The 27288-nt window shown below is 38.7% G+C and overlaps 1 protein-coding gene across 1 annotated transcript in view; it reads left to right on the top strand.

Moving 5' to 3' along the window:
- Positions 1 to 27288, top strand: part of USH2A (usherin) — a 935662-nt gene that overhangs the window by 782933 nt on the left and 125441 nt on the right. Inside the window, exons 60-61 of the mRNA XM_005690572.2 lie at positions 1002 to 1164; positions 15327 to 15681. Of these exons, the coding sequence (XP_005690629.2) occupies positions 1002 to 1164; positions 15327 to 15681 (518 nt within the window). The remainder of the gene's footprint in view (positions 1 to 1001; positions 1165 to 15326; positions 15682 to 27288) is intronic.

The raw sequence follows: 27288 nt of genomic DNA, 5'->3' as shown, positions 1-27288 counted from the left end.
GTAGGAGGAAAGGAGACATTATTAAGCAGTTGAGTTACACTCAGATGAATCTCAACATATTTTACACTTCTTCCCTGATAACTGTCTCTTGAACCTAAACTTTCACCTTGAGTTTCATGGCTTCAGCTAGTGGTCAATAAAATCATCATCTACCTGTATGGTCTTGAGAAAGAGCCCCACTCACTTCCTTCATCCTTCCAAGTGTTATATAATGTGTAATACCCAACTGCTAAGAGAAAAAAGGTGTAACTCAAAACAAGTTGCTTCACCTTAGATTAAGGAAATTTACCAATCTTATGTTCAACACGGAACTCCTGTCCTTAGGAACTTTTGTCTCCAAATGAATACTATTTCCCCTAGAGTTGGTTAGAACTAGGGGTCTGTGATTTTGCTATGCTTCATTTCCAAAACTGAGTCAGTTTGCCCACTTTTCTCTACAAATCAGACCAAGACATTTTGTTTTGGAAAGTATTGTTTTCCTTGCTCCAATCTTCAGCTAATCTACAAGGAAATGGCTTTAAATTAAACTTTTCTTGATTTAAAAGCAAAATCACTTTCTGCATCTCTGTGTATCCTGTGAATTTGAATCCATATCCTTCAAATGCACTATTTGACTTCTGTGTGTCAAGAGAACAATCATTTTTAAATATTGGCAAAATAAGATATTATTATTAAGAGCAGGTCACACATACACTTACTTTAATCATATTTTTACTTTCTGGCACAAATAACTGCAGTAAACTAGAGAAAACTCAGTTCAAGGTATAAACTTTATTGTCTGTGCCTATGCAAAAATGTGGTTAGTTAATGGATTTTCCAAAAATCATTTCTTATTTAAATATTCAAATCCTGTAAAGATGTAAATGCTAGTTAAAGTATGTGTAGAACTGTGTGTACAAAATTTCAGATACAATGATTTTCATGGTATTCCTACCCTTCTGTGTGTACATGTAGCTCTTTTTCTTACTTGACAAATTACTAAAGGTATTTTTTTTTTCAAGGAGGTTGTGGAGTTAGCAGTAGGATGTTTGCCAAAACAGCTGAAGCTGCCCCCATGGATCTAAATTCCCCTGTTCTTAAGGCACTGGGGTCAGCTTGCATAGAGGTTAAATGGATGCCACCTAAAAAACCAAATGGAGTCATCATCAACTACTTTATTCACAGGTAACATTGACTATTACTATTATTGTTAATTATTTAAGGTTGTGTACTATTCCAGTACTGTAGACTCAAACATGTTTTCTATTTCCATAAGGGAATGAATGGGAATTCATGTGTTTTGAGCACCTACTGGAAACTAAAATTGGTACTAGATACTTTTACACATTATCAAAGGGGAAAAAGCTACAACTAACATGTGACATTTAAGTTGGAGCCTCTTTGAAAGAGGAGACCTCATAGCCCTAAAAGCCTTACCTTTGATGGAGAGTTAGAGCCATCCTGTGGAGGTTCAATGGCCAAGAACCATAGTCATTCCAGAGGAAGAACCAGGTCTAGGACAAGAAATCTAGTTATATCTCACCACCTAATATGTGAGATTGGAAGGGCTTTTCCTCTTCTTCAAAAGATGGCACTTCTCATTTGCAGAGAGAGGGGCTCACCCTGCAAGGCCCCTTCTGTTTTGAGGCTTCCACTGGGCTGACTTGATAGTGTTAGGACAATTTCTTTTCACCAGGATGTGCATAATCGATTAAGTGTATCCACTGAAAATGAAGAAAAGAGGGAAGGAGCAAGGGAGGGGGGGGAGAGAAGGAAAGAGAGATTGAGAAGAGTGAGAGTGAGGATGAGGGGGGGAAGGGGAGACAGAGAGAGACTGAGACTCCGTGGGCAGTTTGGTTTGAGGACATTGAGCTCCTTGATCCATTTTTCACTTGATCAACATGGACATAGTTTTAAATTAATGTTTTCTTTATATATATAGTGAATAAATAGGAGGAGGAGGAGATAAAGAAAAGAAATAGACACAGAGAGAGAAGGAAAGAGAAGGAGGAAGAGAAAGAGCAGGAAAGGAGAAAGTGAAACAGAGAGACGAGAACAGAGAACCTGCCACTGAGAGCTGGCTGCCGTGTTAGTCCGTTCAGGTTGCTGTAACAAAAAATACCATAACTCGGGTGACTTGTAAACAATAGATATTTATTTCTCACGGTTCTGGAGGCTGAGAAGGTTAAGATCAAGGTGCTGGCAGGTTTGCTTTCTGGTAAGGGCTCACTTCCTGCTTCACAGATGGCCATATTCTCTCTGTGTCCTCATATGGCAAAAGTGGCAGCAGGTCCTGCGGGGACTCTGTCAGGGCACTAATCCCATGCATGAGGACTCCACCCTCATGACCTAATCACCTCCTAATATCGCCACCTGGGTGGTTAGAATTTCAATATATCAATTTGGGGGAACACATTCATTCAGATCATAGCAGTGAAACAGGAGACACTTTCTAAGACAGACACGGGCAGACATAAAGCTTTTGCAGATGAAAACCCCTTTCCAAAAGCCATCTATTTACATCAGGCGTACAAAGCCCACGTGTTTTCTCAGATCCCCATCCCACTCGAGCATCCTTTGTTAGTCTCTCCTGCAGCCTAGCCCTCCCTTGTTTGGTCCTGCACCCTAGACACATCGTGAAACTTAGTTTAGGCTCCTCTTGTAACTTAAGATGGTAAAACCCTTTGATTTAGACGAATCTTCATGTCTGGGTTTATAGGAAGATTGTGATGGATCAAAGTTACCATTGCTTTTCTCTTTATGTAAATGACATTGCCCAGAATGAGCAAGCAAAATGTTTTCCTCTCAGCAAACATTAATTTGAAGAATAATATTTCTGATTCAAATACACACAAACATGTAAAACTGGCTAATGTGAATTTACATTTTACACTAAGCACGTTAGAGCAGCCTCTAAAACGCTCATCCTCTTGGAATAGTTTTCTTTCGTCTACTTAATGCTAATTGTATGAGAAAAGCACATCAAATTCCTATTCTGAATAAAGGGAAATAAAGTATCTGTTATAGACCAGGATGTGGCTTCACTCTGTTGGTTTTGTAAATAAAGCTCATGATTACAGTGACTATTCCATGGCAGCTATAGAGAGGGAAAACAGGAAATATAATGCAGAAAGCCTGCTTCAATGAAAAATACTGTAAATTGAATTTGACAGCATTTGATGGCATTTGATTATTCTAGTCACAGCCAAACAATGATATAAAGAGTAATATGAAACAGAATGTGTTACTGCCTAGCAGACTCAAAAGCAATAAACCTTCCTCCAATGTGACACAATCACTTCACAATCATAATTGTAGCCTGTTTGATACCTCTGAGTACAGCAGAAGGGCACTGACTGACATAGATACATTTTGTTTTTTATTTAAAGTGAAATGAAAATGGCGCGCTGGGGCTTCAGATACAATCGTTATGTTCACCTACATAGGCATGAATCACTTGGCAGTTATTTCAGCTGAAGTTTAAATGTGCTTAGACAACAACAATATCAAATTTTTCTTAGATAGCTGCAAAAAAAAACCCAGAAATTTGTAAGGACTGAAATAGAATGTAGACACATAGTTCTTTTTCATTCTGGGACTCCATAGAACCCCTCATATGGTTATAGCCATGGGCCTGCGGGCTTTCTGGGGAGGTTATGGCATGTAATTTCTGCTTCATCATGTGCCTCTTCTTTCTTCTATCACCACCAAAGGAAATCCCTTTAGCTCAAATCAAAGATGGGGTTTGACCTATGCAGATATTTTCATTAAGTTGCAGGAAGTCAATTTGCCAGTCCCGTCTTGAAAATGTTTGTCACTCTGCTCTCTCCAACTCCCCAAAGCATTTTCCCTCAGTATTTCTCTTTCATTGTTTACATGTTGCCTCTAGATAGCATCCTGTTAAAAAAAAAGGCTGGGGGGCAGGGTGGGGGGGTCCTGCCCTAATAAGCATATAAACTATTTATGACTTTAAGAACTAAAACAAAAAATAACCTAATAAGGAGAAGACTATTAATGTGATTGCTTCTGGTTAGTTCACCTGTTAGTTTGATATTTTATTTAGGCTCATTTGTTGACCACATGTGAGTGACAAAAGAGATTTCCTACATTAGAGACAAACTTTATGTTAGGGTTTTGCAAACTGTTTACTGATCGTGTTACAGATAAGACCATCTTAGGCTTTATACAAGTATGGCTTGTATAATAAAGCTTCTTCAGCATTTCCCCCTTATTTTATATCTGTAATCTTGTAAATGGTAAAATTCACCCACAAAATACAACTTTCATTTACAAAATCCACCAAACACTCTTTCTTAAGACTTTATAAGACATGTAATAAAATGATCTCCCACTAGGAGCTTCTATTTTGAGAGAGACAAAAATGCATGGGTTTTTAATTCTCAAAAGCAGCCTCTAATTTTAAAAAAAGATTTGATCAGTGTTCCATAAAAGACAAAGATTTACAAACACCAACACTTGCTAAACACTGTAAAAGTAAAACCTGATGAGCCTTCCAAGTTCAAATAATTGAGTATTCTAAAAAGCTCAGTAGGGTTTTGAAGGCTAAAATCTGAGATAATTTGAATGGACAGATGATATGGAAGACTATTTCAAGCAGGGTACCATAAATAATATTTTTTAGAATGAGTAATTAAGCTGATTGAGTAAACTAAGAAAAACGGGGCATTGATTGAAAGGTAAAGGAATTTTTATGCAATCAATTTGTGTTATGTGGAAAGGAAGTATGGATGTGAAGATAGATAGATAGAGCAGATAGATATAGACAGATAGATATATGGATAATGGATGATAATGCTTATTTCTACTGTAAGATCTGGGCTCTATTACAAACGACCTTTACTATACTAGGAGATGTAAGTGAAACTAAACAAACAGAAAAACAAGCAATATAATGTGAGAACTATAAGTATTTGTCAGATTTTATTTAATTCTTCCTGAAATATTTATGGAACACTTTTGTTGATGGAGAATTTTTAGATAAAGTTAATATCATTAAGACCTGGCTTTACAAAATAAAAATGTAATGAGTCGTGTCCGACTCTTTGTGAATTTAAATTAGAAGTACGTTTTTGGAAAAAAAAAGTTTGACAGTACAGAATATTACAGAGGTTATAAATGCCTTTTTTATTACTTACCCATATCATATATAATTCCCATTGATAAATAACTATTATTCATTTTAATATATGTAACATTAATGTTACATAAAGGAATTGTTCAAATTTTATTTCTGCATTTGGATACACACACATCTCATTTTTTTAGACTCAACAATATTTTATTATATGAATATGTATCTTGTATTATTTAATCAGTCCCCTATTGATGGCAAAATAGGTGATTTCCAGGTTTTCATTACAAAAGCAATTTTCCAAAAGTATCTTTACAATAAGCATATGGAAGATTATCCTTATTACTAGAAGAGCAGAATCCAGTTTTATCCATTTTAAACTTTTAGAGGTTGTTAAACTTCATTCTCAGTCATGTCCAAGTCTTTGCAACCCCATGAACTGTAACCCGCCAGGCTCCTCTATCCATGGGGTTCTCCAGACAAGAATACTGGGGTGGATTGCCATTTCCTACTCCAGAGCATCTTCATAACCCAGTGATCAAACCCATGTCTCTTTTATCTCCTGCATTAGCAGGTAGATTCTTTACCACTGCACCACCTTGGAAGCTTCAGTTCAGTTCAGTTCAGTCGCTCAGTCGTGTCTGACTCTTTGCAACCCCATGAATCGCAGCACACCAGGCCTCCCTGTCCATCACCAACTCCTGGAGTTCACTCAGACTCACGTCCATCAAGTCGGTGATGCCATCCAGCCATCTCATCCTCTGTCATCTCTTTCTCCTCCTGCCTCCAATCCTTCCCAGCATCAGAGTCTTTTCCAGTGAGTCAACTCTTCACATGAGGTGGCCAAAGTACTGAAGTTTCAGCTTTAGCATCATTCCTTCCAAAGAACACCCAGGACTGATCTCCTTTAGAATGGACTGGTTGGATCTCCTTGTAGTCCAAGGGACTCTCAAGAGTCTTCTCCAACACCACAGTTCAAAAGCCTCAATTCTTCAGTGCTCTGCTTTCTTCACAGTCCAATTCTCACATCCATACATGACCACAGGAAAAACCATAGCCTTGACTAGACGGACCTTTGTTGGCAAAGTAACAAAGGTTGTCTCTGCTTTTTAATATGCTGTCTAGGTTGGTCATAACTTTCCTTCCAAGGAGTAAACGTCTTTTAATTTCATGGCTGCAATCACCATCTGCAGTGATTTTTGAGCCCTCAAAATAAAGTCTGACACTGTTTTCACCATTTTCCCATCTATTTGCCATAAAGTGATGGGACCAGATGCCATGATCTTAGTTCTCTGAATGTTGAGCTTTAAGCCAACTTTTTTACTCTCCTCTTTCACTTTCATCAAGAGGCTTTTTAGTTCCTCTTCACTTTCTGCCATAAGGGTGGAGTCATTGGCATATCTGAGGTTATTGATATTTCTCCCGGCAATCTTGATTCCAGCTTGTGCTTCTTCCAGCCCAGTGTTTCTTATGATGTACTCTGCATATAGAGATTCCGAGACGGTCTTTCAAAAATGGGAGGTAAGAATTTCTAATTCTGAAATCTCCTATCAATATTGAAACAACAATCTTTCAAATCTTTGCAAGTTCAGTATTTTAAGTGGCATATTATTATTGTTTTAATTAAAATTTTAGTCATAATAAGCCACACTGTTTATTTATTTCAAATATATATTTGGTATTTGTGTGCATATAGTATAGTATATATCCTTAGACTATTTTCATTTGGACAGTTTCTTATTAATTTACCTATATTCATGTATATTAAGGAAATTTTCAAGTGATCGTATTAAAAATAACACATCAATTATTTCTTCCTATTCTTTTATGGCTCTATTCCTTATATCTAAATGTAGACTGGATTTTGTTTTTGTTTACTTGAAGTGTAATTAACAAACAACATTATATTAGTTTCAAGAGTTCGACATAATGATTCAACATTAGTGTACATTTCAGTATGATCCACAATAAATCTAGTTACCAACTGTCACCATTCAGAGTTACAAATTTTTTTACTTTTGAGGTTTTTTTTCACTTTCTTAGCAATTTTCAAATTTGCAATGTAATATTATCAGTCTAGTCACCATGTTGTATGGTGACTTATTTCTTTTATACTAGAAGTTTTTACCCCTTCGCCCCATTCTTTCTATCCCTCAAAGCCTGGGTAGTGGCTCAGAGGATAAAGTATCTACCTGCAATGCAGGAAACCCTGGTCGGGAAGATCACCTGGAAAAGGGAATGGCAACCCACTCCAGTATTCTTGCTTGGGAAATCCCACGGAGAGAGGAGCCTGGCGGGCTACAGTCCAGGGAATCTTAAATAGTCAGACATGATTTAGTGACTGAGTACACACACAATTTGTCAACATTATTTTATAATTTACTGATTGGAAATGCCACATATACAAAATTCCCATGTGTCATCTCACTCATTTCAGGACTTTGTATTGTTTCATTCATGGTAGATAAAATATTAGCAAGCATTACCTGATGGCAAAGATATCTCAGGTGAATAAAATTAATGGAATAAGCAAAATTCCCAACACTGAAGGTATAGGGTCCCAGTAGCAGTCAGGCTCAGAGAAGGCAATGGCAACCCACTCCAGTACTCTTGCCTAGAAAATCCCATGGGTGGAGGAGGCTGGTAGGCTGCAGTCCATGGGGTCACTAACAGTCAGACACGACTGAGCGACTTCACTTTCACTTTTCACTTTCCTGCATTGGAGGATGAAATGGCAACCCACTCCAGTGTTCTTGCCTGGAGAATCCCAGGGACGGGGGAGACTGGTGGGCTGCCGTCTATAGGATCACACAGAGTGGGACTATTTTCCCTAAGCTTCATTTTTATGTAAGTTAGACTAATAAACATCAAAAATAACATCTAGAATTTCATGGGAATTAAATCATGTATGTGAAAGTACTTTGTTAAACATAAAGCAAGATTTAAAAAAATAGGAAGTTATCCAAGGTTAACGACTGAAGCTACTTAGCAGCAGCAGTAGCAGTCAGGCTTAGCCGGAGATTTGTTATTTGTAGGGAAAATTTAGAAGATCTACTTGATGCTAGATTTTGGAAGACTTTGAATGCTAGGTTAAAGAGTTTAGGTTTTTGATTTGGAAACAATGTGAACCATTGAAGGTTTGGGATAAAATAGAGAAACAATGTGATAGCTTGACTAGAGCGTGGCATTTGCAGTCAGAAGATACAGCTTCCAGGCCCTGGGTCTGCCACTTACTAGTTATGTGACCTTGGGCAAGTCACTATTTTTCCCTAAGGTTCATTTTTATGTAAGTTAGGCTAATAAACATAGAAAATAACATCTAGAATTTCATGGGAATTAAATTATGTATGTGAAAGTACTGTGTTAAACATAAAGCATGATTTAAAAAAATAGGAAGTTATCCAAGGTTAACCATCCATAGCCATGCTTTGGAAGACAAATCTAGCAGTTATATATTTATATTTCAGGACAAAGAAAGGCATTAATGATAATAAAAGAAGATTTTACTACAGTACACCTAGTATGATTCTGTTTTTCTTTAAATATAAAGAATACTTTTACATTTATATGTACACAAAAAAAGTCTGGAAAGTTAAACACCAAAAGAAAGTTAACAGTGCTCATCGCCCAGAGATAGGTTATGGATAATTCTTGAATTTTTTGCTCATCTGTATTTTCTAATTACTTTTTATAGTCAATATGTAATATTGTGTGATAAAGACAAAATGATAAGTCCAGTGAGTCCAGATGCAAATCTATCATCACCCTCTTTATGATTTTATTTCCCTCTTTCTGTGAGCATCATCCTCATTTTCTATAGCAATCAAAGTCTGCTCAAGAAAGAAAAACCACACCAGTTATTTTAACAGAGAGAATTTAATGTAAAGAGTTACTAACTGGTTGTCAATTTGTTGACTAGATAACTGAACGATGAAAAGATAACTCAAGATATCATGGAGATGGCAACTGCAGGAAAGAGCTAATACCTATAGGACTGAGGCAACAAAGAGAAATAGCTTGAATTATTAAAACTCAGAAGATTAGAGAGAAGCAGTTCTGATGCTGGGACCCAGACATTCGAGGAGGCAGGGTGGAGGGGGGCGGGAGTGAGGGCGGGCACCCACCAGCTGATGCAGATATCTGTAGGAGGAGGCATGAGATAAAGCTGGCTTTCCAAGTGTTGGGGAAATGTCACACTTGAACCATCTGCTTCTAAGGAAGAAGGATCTACCTCCTCCAAGGTGGAAAATCCTTCTTGGAGAGAACCTTATGTTATCAGCAAGCAGGCAGGAAGCAGATAGGGAGGAGCCAGTTCCCTTTTCCTTTCAGGTCTCTGATGTCACCCTCTGGCGCCCCCTATTGGCAGAGCTCAGCATAGAGTCAGCTGGCCGAGCAGAAACGTAGATGATGGAGTCCCCGTCCTACTCTCATAAAGCCAAATATAGAAGGGTAGGTTTAGAGTTGAGAGACAATAACTTAATAATGAGAACATTCCTCTGGTTCTTCTTGGAACCAAAATTTTGGACTCTAGTCAACCAGTTGGTTATCCAGTCACTGCTTCAAAAAATACTCATTGTCCACTACAGTGTGCCATGCTTCACTAGGCGCTGAGAGTGTGTGGAAGAATAAGAAGAGTCCCTGCCTTCAGGGAACTTGTGGGATAGGAGGAGACATATAAAAAAGGAAAGTCTGTTATAATACATGGTGACAAGTGAGTCCATAAGGAAAAGGCAGAGCACATAGGAGGATATTATAACCTTGTTTGAGGCTTCTCCGGTGGCTCAGGTGATAAAGACTCTGCCTACAATGAAGGAAACCTGGGTTCAACCCCTGGATTGGGAAGACCCACTGGAGAAGGGAATGGCAGCCCATTCCAGTATCCTTGCCTGGAGAATCCCCATAGGCAGAGAAGACTGGTGGGCCATGGGGTCTCAAAGAGTCGGACATGACAGCTGACAGTGCAAAAAATACATAACCCTGTTTGAGAGAGAATCAAAGGAAAGACTTACTGGACAAAATGGGGGTTGAGTTTTCCAAGCTGGTTTGGAGTTAGCCTATAGAAAGGAGGAGGAAAATGAAGGAAAACGGAACAAGGCATTGCAGAACAGGATTAACAGATATCCAAGCATGGCAGCATGAAATATCATGGAATACAAGGGAAACGTGGGCAAGGATTGGATGGTTTTTTAAGCACTGGATTTTTTTAAGCATTGGATTTTGACCAGAAAGTAAAATTGGAATAGAAATCTCAGAAGGTGAATCCGGAGTAATAAACACAGGCCAGTTCCATAACAAATCACTGAAGAGTTTTAAATGCAATTAAGCTTTAAAATTTTTGGAAGGTATTTGAAGTCTTTTCCCCAGCACCAGAGCAGACACTCACTCTGGAAAGTGGGATGATTCAGACTTTCCAAAGCATTTTTTAAATCACCTGTGTTTCCACTTCCTCTACCAGGAGTCTAGTTCAGGATTCACATTTATTCTCATATGGGCTGTTGAGATGACTTCATTGTGTGATGAGATGCTGTCACTCCCTGTTCAATGCAGCCTATACACAACTGCTGGATTTGTCTTCCTCAGTATTGGCTGTGGACATCACTTCTTCTTTTTAATTGAAGTATAGTTGATTTACAGTGTTGTGTTAATTTCTGGTGTACAGCAAATTCAGTTTTATATATATATATATACACACACACATATATATGTATATACATATATATATTCTCTTCAGATTCTTTTCCATTATGGTTTATTACAAGGTATTGAATATAGTCCCTGTGGTATACAAAAGGACCGTGTTATTTATCTATTTTATATATAGTAGTATATATATTTTAATCCCAAATTCTTAATTTATCCCTCCCCTTCATCTCTCCCTCTTGGTAACCATAAGTTTATTTTCTATATCTGTGAGTCTATTCCTGTTTATAAATAAGTTTATTTGTATCACATTTTAGTTTTCACATATGAGTGATACCAAGCAGTATTTGTCTTTGTCTAACTTGCTTCCCTTGGAGAAGACCGTGATGCTGGGAGGGATTGGGGGAAGGAGGAGAAGGGGACAACAGAGGATGAGATGGCTGGATAGCATCACTGACTCAATAGACATGAGTTTTAGTAAACTCCAGGAATTGGTGATGGACAGGGAGGCCTGGCATGCTGCGATTCATGGGGTCGCAAAGAGTCGGACACGACTAAGTGACTGAACTGAACTAAACTGAACTGAACTTGCTTCCCTTAATATGATAATCTCTAGGCCCTTTAACGGAGAAGACAATGGCAGCCCACTCCAGTACTCTTGCCTGGAAAATCCCATGGATGGAGGAGCCTGGTGGGCTGCAGTCCGTGGGGTCGCTGAGAGTTGGACACGACCCAGTGACTTCACTTTCACTTTTCACTTTCATGCATTGGAGAAGGAAATGGCAACCCACTCCAGTGTTCTTGCCTGGAGAATCCCAGGGCTGACAGTGCCTGGTGGGCTGCTGTCTATGGGGTCGCACAGAGTCGGACACGACTGAAGCGACTCAGCAGCAGCAGGCCCTGTAAGTGGCGTTATTTCATCCTTTATTATGGCTGAGGAATATCCCATTGTCTATATGTACCACGTCTTCTTTATCCATTAATCTGTTGATGGGCATTTAGGTTGCTTCCACGTCTTGACTATTGTAAATAGGACTGCAGTGAAAACCGGAGTGCAGGTATCTTTTCAAATTAGAGTTTTTGTCTTTTCCAGATCTGTACTCAGAGGATTGCAAGGATCATATGGTAATTCTAGTTTTAGTTTCTGAAGGAACCTCCATATTATTCTCCATAGTGGCTGCACCAATTTACCTTTCCACCAACAGTGTAGGACGGTTCCCTTTTCTCCACACCCTCTTACGGCTTGGATATCATTTCAATGATAACTTCCTTTGTGTTATGTATTACATTTGATCCAGTGATTTTCATGTGCATAATTAAATAAGAATTATTTAATTCTTACAAAATTCTAGACATTATGCACTATCAGATTATTTACTCCAGTTTACAAAGTAAAATGAAAACTAGAGAATACAGGTGAGTTTGCCCAAGGTCATTTAATGGTGTGGCAAAGCAAGGCCTGCAACCCATCTCCTGTGACTACAGGTTATTTATTTAAATTCAGAGTATTCTAATATTCTTCATGAGGTAAGGTTTCAGTCTCATCCTAAATTGTTATGGGAAATGCATTAAATTATAGGATTTTATTTTAATTGCTTTTGAAGATAAGCACTAAGAACTACTGGTATTCCAAGAGGGTAGGCAGTTCTTTAAAAGGTTATACTACATGAAGACAACGTAAGTATGAATGCTCTTTAAAATATATAGTTCCTGGTTTAATAATTATTTTCGTTTTCTTCTTAAGTGTTAAGCAACATTAAATTAACTCGAATTAGAAGAGGGAATTACTGAAGTATCTCCCACATGAGCTTAAGCAGAGGCAACCACTTGGCTCTTCAGAGAGAACTGGAAATGTGATTTTCCTGCACACAGACTGTTCAGGAGGAAACACTTCCAGTTAAATGAACAGTTGAAGCTTATATCTTAAATAAATTAGAAATAATTGTTGCCTATTCAACATCTTCTATTCAGAATTCATTCAACATAAAAATGTCCTTTTTTTTTTTTTTAAATACCACAGATGGAATGGTTCAGTTCAGTTCAATTCAGTCACTCTGTCGTGTCCAACTCTTTGTGACCCCATGAATCACAGCACGCCAGGCCTCCCTGTCCATCTCCAACTTCCAGAGTTCACGCAAACTCATGTCCATCAAGTCGGTGATGCCATCCAGCCGTCTCATCCTCCGTCATCCCCTTCTCCTCCTTCCCCCAATCCCTCCCAGCATCAGAGTCTTTTCCAATGAGTCAACTCTTCGCATGAGGTGGCCAAAGTGTTGGAGTTTCAGCTTCAGCATCAGTCCTTCCCATGGTTACCTCACTATAATATTAATAATTTCTTATAAGAACTGAATATTTAACCAGACTGCATCCTCCAACTATTTTGGTGGATAAACTTGGGGCTAACATAATACTTTTATCTCTTACATAGTACAGATTTTTAAAATTTATACTTTCAGGCAATTTTTTAAAGAATATCCACAATGGGAATTTGCTGTATGGCTCAGAAAACTCAGGGGCTCTGTATCAACCTAGAGGGATGGGATGAGAAGGGAGATGGGAGGGAGGTTCAGGAGGGAGGGGATATGTGTATATCTTATGGGGAATTCATGTTGAGGTTTGACAGAAAACAACACAATTCTGCAAAGCACTTATCCTTCAATTAAAAAAGTAAATTAAAAAAAAGAATACCCATTGTGTGTGTGTTCTTTTATTTTTTATGTTTCTCCTACTTTTTTTCCTTTTTGTTTTGTTTTTTCTTTAGTTTTTTAATAGAATGTCAGTTTTATGACAACTATGGCTATACCTCAATGTAGGAATTCATGAATTTTTTACAAAAATTCTTTCAATTGTCATAGAAAGTTTGAAGCCAGACAAAACAGACCATTTTATTTTCCCATAAAAGTTCATGTTTGTCTACTACATCATGTTCTCAGCAAATACCTTTTGAAAAACTTACTGAGAGGAGATTTTGGCTGTGAGCCCTTGGTCCTCATTAGAATGATCCATCCCACTGACGCACCTGGTACCTGGTATCAGCAGCAAGTACAAAGGCCACACCCTGCACACCTATACTGGGTGCAGAGTCTGGCAAGGAATAATGAGGTGGGTTGTTGAGCCATAATTGCAGGTCACTGGGATTATCTGTGAATTCTCCACAGCCTCCAGCAGGTAGACTGTCATTGCTCTTTCCTAGGTCATAGTGACTTATCAACTTGAGGATCATCATATTCTCAAAGCCAAAGATTTTAAATATCCTGCCTTTTCCTGAAAGGTACTGTCATTTACTTTGTCTTAATAACCCTTTCCATTTTGATGGTTAATCTGATAAGGCAGTATGTGAACATGCCAGCATCTGAAGAGTGAGTTAATTAAATACCCCAAGAGCCTGGAAAATACTGATTTATTCATCAATCTCTTCTCAACTGGAGATGAAGCAAAACGAGGAAAGGGTCATCCCTTGTGTACAATTCTTCCCCAACCTAGAATACTTAACCTCATAGGAAGGAAGGGTTGATAGAGATGAGGCAAAGATGCAGAAAAGCCATGGAATTATATGCCTTTGGGCCATTCATTCAAAAAATTATTTGGACTGGAAGTTTGGGGTTAGTAGATGCAAACCGTTATATATAGAATAGATAAACAACAAGGTCCTACTGTAAAGCACAGAGAACTATATTCAATATTCTCAGATATACCATAATGGAAATGGGTATAAAAAAGAATGTACTGAATCACTTTGCTGTATAGTAGAAATTAAGTCACCTTTGTAAATTAACTATACTTTAATTTTTTTTAAAAGTTTTATTGAGCTTACTGGGTTCAGATGCTGGTAACCCAGAAAGAGACCAACCACAATTCCTCGGAAACTTCCCATTCTGGTCAGATCTGCATCATGATTTTATACCCAGATTAGCAAGTATCTGTTCCAAATAAAATACCATATCACATATTGGGGGTCATTCTAACAACTGACAGTTCCATTTCTCTTACTTAGACATTTAATGCTCTACGTGTGTGTGTGGGTGTTAGTCGCTCAGTCGTGTTCTACTCTGCAACCCCCTGGACTGTAGCTCCCCAGGCTCCTCTGTCCATGGGATTCTCCAGGCAAGAATACTGGAGTGGGTTGCTATTGCCTTCTCCAGTGCTCTATATATTGAATACCAAAAGAGTTTGCATGGGCCTTAGGGGTTTTTGGGGGGTTGGGTGGGGGGTAAGGTTGAAATATAATTGATTTAAAATGTTGTGTTAGTTTCAGATGTACAACAAAGTGATAGTTACTTGTTTTTTTCTGTCTGATTTCATGAGCCCTAGTTTTGACATTAGTAAAATCTAAAGATGGGACTAAATTCCTTTCTTAGATAGTTGAAATAATTTTTTGAGCATACTCTGCTTTTTACTTAGGTTTTGGAGAAGCCATCTGAAATAAATTTGACTTTTACCCTTTAAAGAGTTCCGAAGCAAACTCCTATTGTTAGACTTACCATGTTCATTTTGGTTAACAGGACTGTTGAAAAATTGAGTTTGTAACAAATTCTTCTAAAAAGCAATTTCTTACTCTGTCCACAAACCTTCTTGAGTGTGAGGTGTCACTGATTCCTTCCTGGTTTCCTTTCAGACGTCCTACTGGCATTGAAGAGGAATCCCTTGTGTTTGTCTGGTCAGAAGGAGCCCTTGAATTTATTGACGATGCCGACACTCTGAGGCCTTTCACGCTCTATGAGTATCGGGTCAGAGCCTGTAACTCCAGGGGCTCTGTGGAGAGTCTGTGGTCGTCAGCACGGACTCTGGAAGCCCCACCTCAAGATTTCCCGGCACCTTGGGCTCAGGTCACCGGTGCCCATTCAGTTCTGCTGAACTGGACTGAGCCGGACTCTCCCAACGGCATCATCTTCCAGTATCGTGTGGTTTACCAACAGAAAACTGATGACCCGACCTTGAACTTCTCTGTTGTGCATGCTTTCACAGTGATGGTAAGAACTTTAGAAAAAAGAAAAAAAAAGAATAACAGGTACTTAGATTTTTTAAATTAATTTTTATTGAGGTGTACATGCTTTACAATGTTCTGTTATTAATAGTTTCTACTATACAGCAAAGTGAATTAGCTATTGTGGTTCAATTGCTAAATCATGTCTGACTCTTTGCAACCCCATGAATTGTAGCTCACCAGGCTTCCCTGTCCTTCACTATCTCCTGGAGCTTTCTCAAACTTATGTCCATTGAGTTGGTGATGCTATCTAACCATCTCATCCTCTGCTGTCCCCTTCTCCTTTTGCCTTCAGTCTTTCCCAGCATCAGGGTCTTTGCCAATGAGTTGGCTCTTCACATCAGGTGGCCAAAATATTAGAGCATCAGCTTCAGCATCAGTCCTTTCAGTGAATATTCAGGATTGATTTCCTTCAGGATTGGCTGTTTTGATCTCCTTGCTATCCAAGGACTATTAAGAGTCTTTTCCAGCATCACAATTCAAAAGTATCAGTTCTTCAGTGCTCAGCCTTCTTTATGGTCCAGCTAGACATATACATATATCCCCTCTTTTTTGGATTTCCTTTCTCATTTAGGTCACCACAGAGCGTGGCGTAGAGTTCCCTGTGTTATAAAGTAGGTTCTTGTTTGTTATCTATTTTTTCCCTTCGGTTATCTATTTTATGCATAGCATCAATAGTATATATATGACAATTCCAATCTCCAGATTCCTCCTATCACTCCTCCCTTCACCCTTGGTATCCATATGCTTGATCTCTATGTCTGTGTCTCAATATCTGCTTTGCAAATTAGATCACCTGTACTATTTTCCTAGATTCCACATATTTGCATTAATATATGTTTCTCTCTTTCTGACTTCATTCTGTATGACAGTCTCTATGTCTATCCATGGCTGTACATTTAACCCAGTTTTGTTCCTTTCTATGGCTGAAATATTCCATTGTGTATAAGAACAGGTACTTATTGGTTAATATGTTGACATTAATTTTCTTAGCTGGCTTATCATTTTTCTTTACTTGATGCTCAAATATATGGGAATTTTTAAGTGCAAAAGTTACAAAGTAGTCATGGGGACAGGATACTGCACTAAGTATAGGAGATACTGGAGACCAGTGTTCAGATCATAGTTAATCTGTGTTACTGCCAAAAAATAACTGATCTCTCTTTGCATGACTTTCAGACCCATTAAATAAAAGTATTAAATGTTTCGCTCTGCACCTCACAGGGATGAAGCTCAGATAAAATTAGACATGCCACATATGTAAATATGATATTATTGACTCTTTGAGGAAAAAGAAAATTTAATTTCTAGATATACCTATCCAGATAAATAGATATAGTTATACATATACGTCACATGCACTATAACTTAATGGTGATTTTTCAGGGTTGGCCTCCTCTGGCCCATACCACCACTTAATTCAATTTACCTTCTATCTCCTGAGAGCTCTCTTTGTACCTGGCATAGCCTTATGTTCTATAGGAGATACAAAAAACAGGATGGTCCTTCTCTCAGGGAGCTTTCTCTCTTATAATATGCAGAGATGAGAACTGAACACTAAAAAGTGAGCGAAGTAGTGGGTTACAGCCCATAATATTCACCACACTGAGATTCAGATCCCAAACCCTACCGCCTACTGGCCACAAGCCACAACCCATGAAAAAATCATACATCAAAAGTGTTAAGCAAGAAATGCTCTGGAAAGTTTGTAAATGTGATTCTATTTGTATAAAATTTTCTAGAATATTGTAGGTATAGAGAGGAGATATATTGGGACAAGGAACTTCTCTGCCCTTATCAATAAGGCTACCTATAGGGAGAGGAGACAGTTTTACATTTTGCTTCATGTAATTCTCTATTTTTTTATTTTTTCTAATGATTAATTATTATTTTATTTAAAAAAATTTAATTTTAGTAAAGATCTGTAAAACCCCAAATTAATCAAATTATGTCTCATAGATATTAGTTGGCAGCCCTGACTCTCCCCAGCATTGAGCAGAATGATGGGCAGGTAGCAGATATTAACAAAATAGGAAAGACTGAAAGATGTGCTCTGGGAGGTCAGCAGGAAACCCTAAGACTGAAGGGGTTTCATGGGACAGATGAAACATTGTGGTCTTGGGAGTGAAATACACATGGTTTTCAAAATGTGCGATGACTGTCCTAAATATGAAAACCCCTCGCAAGGAAGAAAAACTGGAAACATAAAGCATCATTTTCAAAGGCCGGATCATCTTCTATGTTTCCAGTTTTGGAAGCCCAATTTACATAAAGGTTATCTTATAGAGGATACCCAAAATACCTAAATAAGGTGAGGCAAACATATTTTAATGAAACTCCGGAAGAATCTTCATAAGTGAATAGAATGTAATATTTTCTCACTATCCAATGTTCAAATTTCTCATATGACTAAGAAATAAGAAATGTATTAATTAAAGAAATCTTCATTTTTAACTTAACTTTTGTTTTATATTGGAATATAGATGATTTACAATGTTGTGTTAGTCTCAGGTGCGCAGCATAGTGATTCAGTCCTGCATTTCATATATCCATTTTTTCCCATGTAAGTAATTACAGAATGTTGAGTAGAGTTCCTGTGCTATACAGTAGGTCCTTGTTGACTATCAGCAAGGCTTTATATTTTATATATAGTTTGAATATGTTAATCCCAAGCTCCTAATTTACCCCTCCTCCCCTACATTTCATCTTTGGTAACCATAAATTTGTTCTCTGAGTCTGTGAGTCTGTTTATGTTTTGCAAATAAGGTCATTTGTATCTCTTTTTTTATATTCCACATATAAGTGGAATACATTTCCACACATTTGTCTTTCTCTGACTTCACTTAGAAACTTGATCTCTAGTCCATCTACGTTGTGGCAAATGTCATTCTTTCATTTTTTTATGGCTGAGTAACAGTCCCTTGTATATTGTACCAAATCTTCTATATCCTTTCCTCTGTCAAGGGACATTTAGGTTGCTTCTGTGTCTTGGGTATTGTAAATAGTACTGCAGTGGATATTGGGGTGCTTGTGTCTTTCCAAATTAGAAAACTCGAATGCCCAGGAATGGGATTGCTGGGCCATATGATAGTTTTATTTTTAGTTTTACAAGGAACCTCCATAATGTTCTCCCTAGTGGTTGTACCAGTTTATATACCCATGAGCAGTATAAAAAGGTTCCCTTTCTCCACATTCTCTCCAGCATATATTGTTTATAGACTGTTTGATGATGGCCACTCAGACTGGTGTGAGGTGACACTAATTTTTATTTGCATATCTCTAATAATTAACACTGTTGAGCATCTCTTATATACCTCTTGGCCATTTGTATGTCTTCTTTGGAGAAATGTCTATTTAGATATTCTGCCCATTTTTTGATTAGGTTGTTTACTTTTTTATATAGAGCGGAATGAGCTGTTTCTAAATTTTGGAGTTTAATCCCTTGTCAGTCACTTCATTTGCAAATATTTTCTCCCATTCTGTGGGTTCGCTTTTCATTTTGTTTAGGGTTTCCTTTGCTGTGCAAAAGCTTGTAAGTTTGATTTGGTCCCATTTCTTTTTGTTTTTATTTTCATTACTCAAGGAGGTAGATCCAAAAAGATTTTGCTAAAATTTATATCAGAAAGAAATCTTCACTTATATTTAGAGTTAAGAACTTATTTTTTATTTGACACTTAATTTATATATCATCGGAGTCTTTTATATTACATTTAACAGTGCCCTCATTATAAGATTAGAGGCAACATTCTTAAGCATAGAAGTTCTTTTTTAGTTATGTGATCCATGGGGAAATCTATCGCCCACCATACCCTCGTATTCATGTCCTCAACTTCCACCCTGAAAGAATACTGAAAAATCCTTGACAGGAGATTTCTGAATGAGACATCTTAATTTAAATATATTTTATTGACAGCATCAATATATCAATTATTAAACGTCTAATCTTTTAAATATGGCTTTCATAGATATGAGCCTAAACATTTAATCTCTCAGAAAGTTCTACTGGAATTCCAACATGACTTAGCCTCTAAGTCATCCCTCCACGTCGTTGTTTATTTGCTCATCGTGTCCGACTCTTTGCAACCCCATGGACTGCAGCCCGCCAGTCTCCTTTGATTGTGGGCTTTCCCAGGCAAGAATACTGGAGTGGGCTTCCATCCCCTTCTCCAGTGGATCTTCCCGACCCAGGGATTGAACCCACTTCTGCATCTCCTACATTGGCAGGCGGATTCTTTACCACTGAGCTACCTGGGAAGCCCTCATCCCTTCATATCCAGTTTCATTTTACAGCACAATACTCAAAGTATTCAGTGAACTATGTTCTTTATTTAATCTGTTTGGCTCTGTTTTTATCATGCTAAAAAGTTCCTTCAAAAGAGGAAGGTTTATAGCCTCAAGCTTTAAGTCTTGCATGTCTCTTGGTATATGGGCCTTCCCCAACATTCATCTACCAGACCAATATTGTTTTATTCCTCCATGTTTCTAAAGATTCATCTTTGCAGTGTTAAAAATAAGAGCCAGAATAATTGAGAAACAGTATTTCTGCATTCTGCTTTTGAGTGTGTGTATGTGTGTGTGTGTTCAAAGTGGTCCTCCAAAATCTGGATCTTTGTCCCTGAATATCCCAAGAGGAAATTTCATTAGAGTCATCAAGAAAAGTCCCATTTGAACTTTTTAGTAATCAAGGACATATTCCACAAAGCAATCAGGCTAGAGTTATGACATTATGGTCACTAGACCAAGTTTCCATGACTCTTTATGGACTGACATCTTTGAAAGAAGTAATCAGGAAAATAGACTATTGTCTTTGAGTTTCATCCATTCCTACATCCCCAAGAGAACATTGTTTAAAGATACCTAAAGAAGGAGATTCTAGAGGTTCTTCTTTCCAATTCCTCATTATCAGAGAAGAATGTTCCTTTTAGCCTATCCAAATCCCTCCTCCTATATTTGAGGTTCATCTCTTCCTATTCAAAATACATTACTTCTTTCTATACTAGTATATTGGACCCTCAGGGTCAAGAACATGCTATTGACCATTCAATCCAATTTGGCAAATAGTCGTTGAGTACTCTATTCAATTTTCTAATACTCTATACTACCTTCTACTGTATGAGAGAAGTCTGTCATGCAGCTGGGCTATTGGGCAGAGACTCTGAGGGAAGAGAGTAGTCAAGTCTGAGACACAGACTTTTTTACTACTAGGCATTTCAGGCTTATAAGTTTCTTTGCTTCTGAGTTTCTGCTGCTCATGTGTTGATGTTGTTTTTCAATTGCTAAGTCATATCCAACTCTTTGAGACCCCATGGACTGTAGCATGCCAGGCTCCTCTGTCCTCCACAGTCTCCCCTGAGTTGGCTCAAATTCATGTTGTTTGAGTCAGTGACGCTATCTAACCATCTCATACTCTGCCCCCTCCTTCTCCTTTTGCCTTCAACCTAAGCATCAGGGTCTTTCCCAATAAATCAGCTCTTCACATCAAGTGGCCAAAGTATTGGAGCTTCAGCTCAGCATCAGTCCTTTCAAAGAATATTCAGAATCGATTTCTTTAGGATTGACTGGTTTCATCTCCTTGCAGTCCAAGGGACTCTTAAAAGAGTCTTCTCCAGCACCATAGTTTGAAAGCATCAAGTCTTCAGTGCTTAGCCTTCTTTATGATCCAGTTCTCCCATCCATACATGACTACTGGAAAAATCATAGCTTTGACTACTTGGACCTTCGTCAGCAAAGTGATATCTCTGATTTTTAATATGTTATCTAGGTTTGTCATAGCTTTCCTTCCAAGGAGCAAGTGTCTTAATTTCATGGCTGCAGTCACCATCCACAGTGATTTTGGAGCCCAGGAAAATAAAATCTTGCAATGCTTCCACATTTTCCTCATCTATTTGCTGTGAAGTGATGGGACTGGATGCCATGATCTTAGTTTTTTGAATGTTGAGTTTCAAGTCAGCTTTTTCTCTCCCCTCTTTTACTTTCATTAAGAAGCTTTTTAGTTCCTCTTCACTTTCTGCTGTTAGAGTGATATCATCTGCATATCTGAGGTTGTTCATATTTCTTCCATCTATCTTGATTCCAGCTTGTGAATCCATCCATCCTGCCCAGCATTTTGCATGATGTACTTTGCATATAAGTTAAATAAGCAGGGTGATAATATATAGCCTTAATGTACTCCTTTCCCAATTCTGAACTAGTCCATTGTTCCCTATTCAGTTCTAACTGTTGCTTTTTTACCTGCATACAAGTTTCTCAGGAGACAGGTGAAAGAATTTTCCAAAGTTTGATCCATACAGTTACTGTAGTCAGTGAAACAGAAGTACATATTTTTTCTGGAACTCCTTTGCTTTCTCCATGATCCAATAAATGTTGGCAATTTGATCTCTGGTTCCTCTGCCTTTTCCAAACCTAGGTTGTACATCTGGAAATTCTCAGTTCACAAACTGCTGAAACATAGCTGGAAGGATTTTGCACATAACCTTGCTAGCATGTGAAATGAGTGTAATTGTGTGGCAATTCTTTGGCATTGCCTTTATTTGGGATTTGAATGAAAACTGGCCTTTTTCAGTCCTGTGGCCACTGCTGAGTTTTCCAGATTTGCTGATATATTGAGTGCAACACTTTCATAGCATCATCTTTTATGATTTGAAACAGTTCAGCTAGAATTCCGTCACCTCCACTAGCTTTGTTCATAGTAGTGCTTCCTAAGGCTCACTTGACTTCACACTCCAGGATGTCTGGCTCTAGGTGAGTGGCCACACCATCATGGTTATCAAGGTCATTAAGACTTTTCTTGTATAGTTCTTCTGTGTGTTCTTGCCACTTCTTAGTTTTCTGCTTCTGTGAGGTCCTTAACATTTCTGTGGTGATTTACTTTTAAAGCTCTCTATAGCCTTCCTGGCTCTACTCACTGTTTTTCCAATTCCTACATCAACTAAATGTCTTTCCTGCCTCTTTCCATTTCTGTGCCTCTCCTAGGATATTTTCCAATTTTTTTGTTTCATTGACAGCTGTGGCTGAAATACACCAGAGCAAAGGAACTACATTTTCAGTTTGTGAGATACAGAATCCATCCCCACCATCCAGGATTGCAATCCAGTTCCCAGGCTTGCAAGAGGTGTCACTAACACCTCTCTTGTTCCTCTTGGGATCCCATCCCCCCACGAGAAGTCACCAATAAATTGTGTGCAGAGTCGTGCCATCGCTACCTTGTCCCAGAGTCCCCCCAGAGCTGTTTATAGACAGGTGGACGTAGCTGGGAGAGCCTCATAAAACAGGTGCAATGAATGCATGAGTCCTCCTGATGGTGGCAGTGGATGGAGAACTGGCAGTGGGGGCCCTCCATGGGGGTGGAGAGCATATGTGTTGGCAGGAGCAGCAGCAGCAGAGGCAGCAGGAGAGACGAAATGGAAAGAGTATGGCTTTTAATGTATCACCGGCTTCTCTCCTAATCACATGAAAAGTTTCATCTCTGGACCTACAGAGATTCTCCTAAGGGGAAGAGAGAGATATCTAGTTCCTCAGGATCTCTTCAAACCCAGCCCCTCCTCTACTGAAAACCAGCTTTAGGTAGAAGTCCTTAAGCCCCCTCCCAATTAACTCGGTGATGAATTGTGTGGTGTCAGGAGAGAAACTGCATGTAGCCTTGCTTGGCACAGGAGAGTTCCATGGTGGTATTTACAGGGAACACTCCTGGCGAGGTTGGCGGTACTGTTGCCACCATTCAGATGTGTTTGCTTTTTCTCCCTGGCACCTGCCATCACACTGGCAAAAATAACTTGGGACAGAAAGGCAAAAGTGGTTTACCTGTTAGTCTGTGCTGTCACTGTATCCCTGTTCACCCCACAGGGTTATAAAACATCAAGCCCAGATTAGACACTTGCCCAGTCCCCTGAAAGATAGATGGTCCCTCGCTCTGTACGTAGAATCAAGCATGCGGTGCTGAGGAGTAAGCGAATTATATGGGTCACTAAAAGTTGGCTTCCGATCTGGAAATAAAATCCAGAATTACAGACTCTAGCTTCTAGATTCTAATTGCCAAACTTCCTTGCCCAATGTCACAGAGGAAGTATTCAAAACGTCCCCATGTGGTTGTTGCAAATCTCTTTACCATTAAGTAGATATGTAAGGGGGGAAAATGAGACTCTTTATAATTGCCATAAGATAGGGAGTTTGTGAATAAATCAATGATTTATTTTTAAGCCCATTTTCATTTTGGCTTAGTCTAGTGTAAAATATTATTGCTCTTTTCATATGATCTTGAATTAGTTGGAGCTCTTAAATTTGATTGTTCTTGGCATTTTCCCCCAGATCCACTGATAAGTCAAAAGAAATGCTTTGGGAAATACAGTTATCTAAAAAGACTATTTTGGTGACTATTGTTCCAAAATCAAGGAAAAATAGTGATAAAAACAATAGCCATACTTTCTGTGTCAGTTGGGACTTTCACATTATAGAATATGAGTAATAACATCATTCATTCTGATACAAAATATGGCAGAGTAGATGTCACACAAAACAACGTGTTGGTACAACCTGTTTTTTATTGTAAAGAACTTTGTTTGCTCTTAACTGTTCATCTATTAGGCTTCTGTTATCTTTCTGCTTTTTTCTAATGCCCTACCCTACCCTACCCTAATACCTAACCAATCTACTTGCTCAGTATTATTGGGCATAAAAAACATGTAAGTCTTGAACTTTGTGTAACTAGTTCCTTGGAAGGGCCTTACTTATCTCCAACCACTTTATTCCTGATAAAAGCTTTATCAGGACTTCCTTCCTTGCTCATGAGAGCTCTAGAGCAAGTTCCATGGTTTTCCAGTCACTTTCAGTGACAAAGACCACCCAGTTTTGATAATCAAGACTCATTTGTATGCTAAAAAAACCAGTCTAAATCCAGTCTAAAGCCTGACTTGTGTTAAGGCATCAACAGTGGGGAATAGAAGGCATGTCCATTTTTATTTCTTTTGTTCTTGTTGATTTCCCGAGGGTCATGGTAGAAAAGATAAAATTAAACTAAAAGAGGCAGAGCCTAACATTGTTCCAGTCCATCTACCATTGCCTTCAGATGTGTAAGTGTCTCATGGGATTTTTTTTTTTAATGGGTTACATAGAGGTCTCCCATAGGAAATTCCATGCTTCACAGTTCCTGATGCAGGCAACACACTCCTTGGCAAATTTCTTGCACCCTTGTTCATTACTGCCCCCAAAGATCCACCCACAGCCTTCTACCTGTAGGTTCCCTCTCCCAAAATGTCAGCCAATATCAGGACCTAGCATGTTAGCAAAACTCATTCTTTTCTTGACATTCATAGGCTTATGGACAAGTTGTTCTATTTTAAAAGGAAAGTACAACTAGTCCAGCACTATCTTCTCTACTTGCTTTACCACTGGGTGAGACCCAGCCAGCCTCAGAACTTGAGAATTCACTGAATGAGAAGCAGGTATCAGCTTCTGTGTTAGGACATGATCCCCAAATCCTGGGATCATGTAAAAATCTCAGAAGACCCTTCTTCACCCTGGTGGCTGCATAAAAATTACCCTCTACGTCTCTTTACCTCCATAGCTGGCCTCTTGAAGAGAGTGGAAGGTCCATCTTGCCTTTTTTGCAGGCACCCTCAATTTCTTCCTGATGTTCTCCAGGGCAGTGGTACCTTTTTGACATCAGGTACCAGTTTTGTGGAAGACAGTTTTCCCACAGACTGGCATGGGGGGAATGGCTTCAGGATGATTCAAGCACGTTACTTTTATTGTGCACTTTATTTCTGTTATTATTATATCAGCTCCACCTCAGATCATCAGGCATTAGGTCCTGGAGGCTGGGAACCCCTGATCTAGGATGTCCTTCATATGCCCGAGAGAGGAATGTGGCGCACTTCCCCTCCCTCTCTCAAATGGTAAAGAGATAACCTGGAGAAACTGCCCTACAGAATTCCTCTCTGGAACTTGCTTTTCATAAACCTGGATCTTCTCTTATATAAGTTGTCTTAAACAGATCTTCAGAGGGAAGATGAACTTGAAGATGTAAAGCTGATACTTTCTGTAAGTCGTGCAGACATTGCCTAGCACTTCCAGCAGAGCTGCATTGTTATTCAGTTGTTAAGTCATGTCCAGCTCTTCACAACCCCCTGGACTGCAGCACACCAGGCTTCCCTGTCCTTCAGGAGCTTGCTCAAACTTATGTCAAACATTGAGTCAGTGATGCCATCCAACCATCTCATCCTCTGTCACCCCTTCTCCTGCCTTCAATCTTTCCCAGCATCAGGGTCTTTTCCAGTGAGTCAGCTCTTCACATCAGATGTCCAAAATATTGGAGTTTCATTTTCAATATCACTCCTTCCAATGAATAATCAGGGTTGATTTCCTTTAGGATTGACTAATTTGGTATTCTCACTGTCCAAGGGACTCTCAAGAGTCTTCTCCAGCACCACAATTCGAAAGCATCAATTCTTTGCAACTCAGCCTTCTTTATGATTCAACTCTCACATCTGTACATGACTACTAGAAAAACCATAGTTTTGACTATATGGACCTTTGTCAGCTAAGTGATGGCTCTTCATTTTAATATGTTATCTAGGTTTGTCATAGCTTTTCTTCCAAGGAGCAAGCATCTTTAATTTCGTGGCTGCAGTCACTGTCCACATGGATCTTGGAGCCCAAGAAAATAAAATCTGTCACTGTTTCACCTTTTCCCCATCTATTTGCCATGGAGTGATGGGACCAGATGCCATGATCTTAGTTTTCTGAATGCTGAGTTTTAAGCCAGCTTTTTCACTCTCCTCTTTCACTTTCATCAAGAGGCTTTTTAGTTCCTCTTCACTTTCTTCCATAAGGGTGGTGTCATCTGTGTATCTGAGGTTATTGATATTTCTCCTGGCAATCTTGATTCCAGCTTGTGCTTCATCCAGCCCAGCATTTCACATGATGTACTCTACATATAAGTTAAATAAGCAGACTGACAATATACAGCCTTGACATATTCCTTTCCCAATTCTGAACCAGTTCATTTTTCCATGTCCAGTTCTAACTGTTGCTTCCTCACCTGCATACAGGTTTCTCAGTAGGCAGGAGCTCCGTACTGACCACATATTTTTCTAAACTCTAGTCATTATTCTGCAGCACACCCTGTTACATAGCTAAATGGCTCCATCACCTTCCTAGTTGCTTAAGCCACACCATAAGTTGTGTGGCTTGAGTCCTCTACTTTACTTCCATATCCAATCTGTTACTAAGTTCTGTTGATTCTGCTTCTACAGTATGTTGAATCTTCTGCTTGAAAGTCCCACAATGTCCACGTCTCTCCTCAAATGATCACACTGTTAAACTTCAAATGGACCCAGCGTCCTATTTAATTGTCAAGTTTGAACTATAGTGTTACTTAGCTCACAGGACTGTCTAAAGGCTAAATAAATTAATGCATATGCAAAATACTTTAAGACTGGAAATAGCAATATAATTAGGCTATAAAACTTCAGATATCCTATTATTCTGAAATAACAGAGGCTTTAAAAAATGAGCAAATGTAGAAAATATTAGGTTTGGGTAAAGCAACTATAAGAATTTTGTCATGACCAGAGAAACTATGTTCTGTGCTGTGTTC

Source organism: Capra hircus, chromosome 16, assembly GCF_001704415.2.
Source record: "Capra hircus breed San Clemente chromosome 16, ASM170441v1, whole genome shotgun sequence".
NCBI classification, from domain to species: domain Eukaryota; kingdom Metazoa; phylum Chordata; class Mammalia; order Artiodactyla; family Bovidae; genus Capra; species Capra hircus.
The sequence above is the reverse complement of the archived record's forward strand: the minus strand, read 5'-3'. Positions and strand labels throughout refer to the sequence as shown.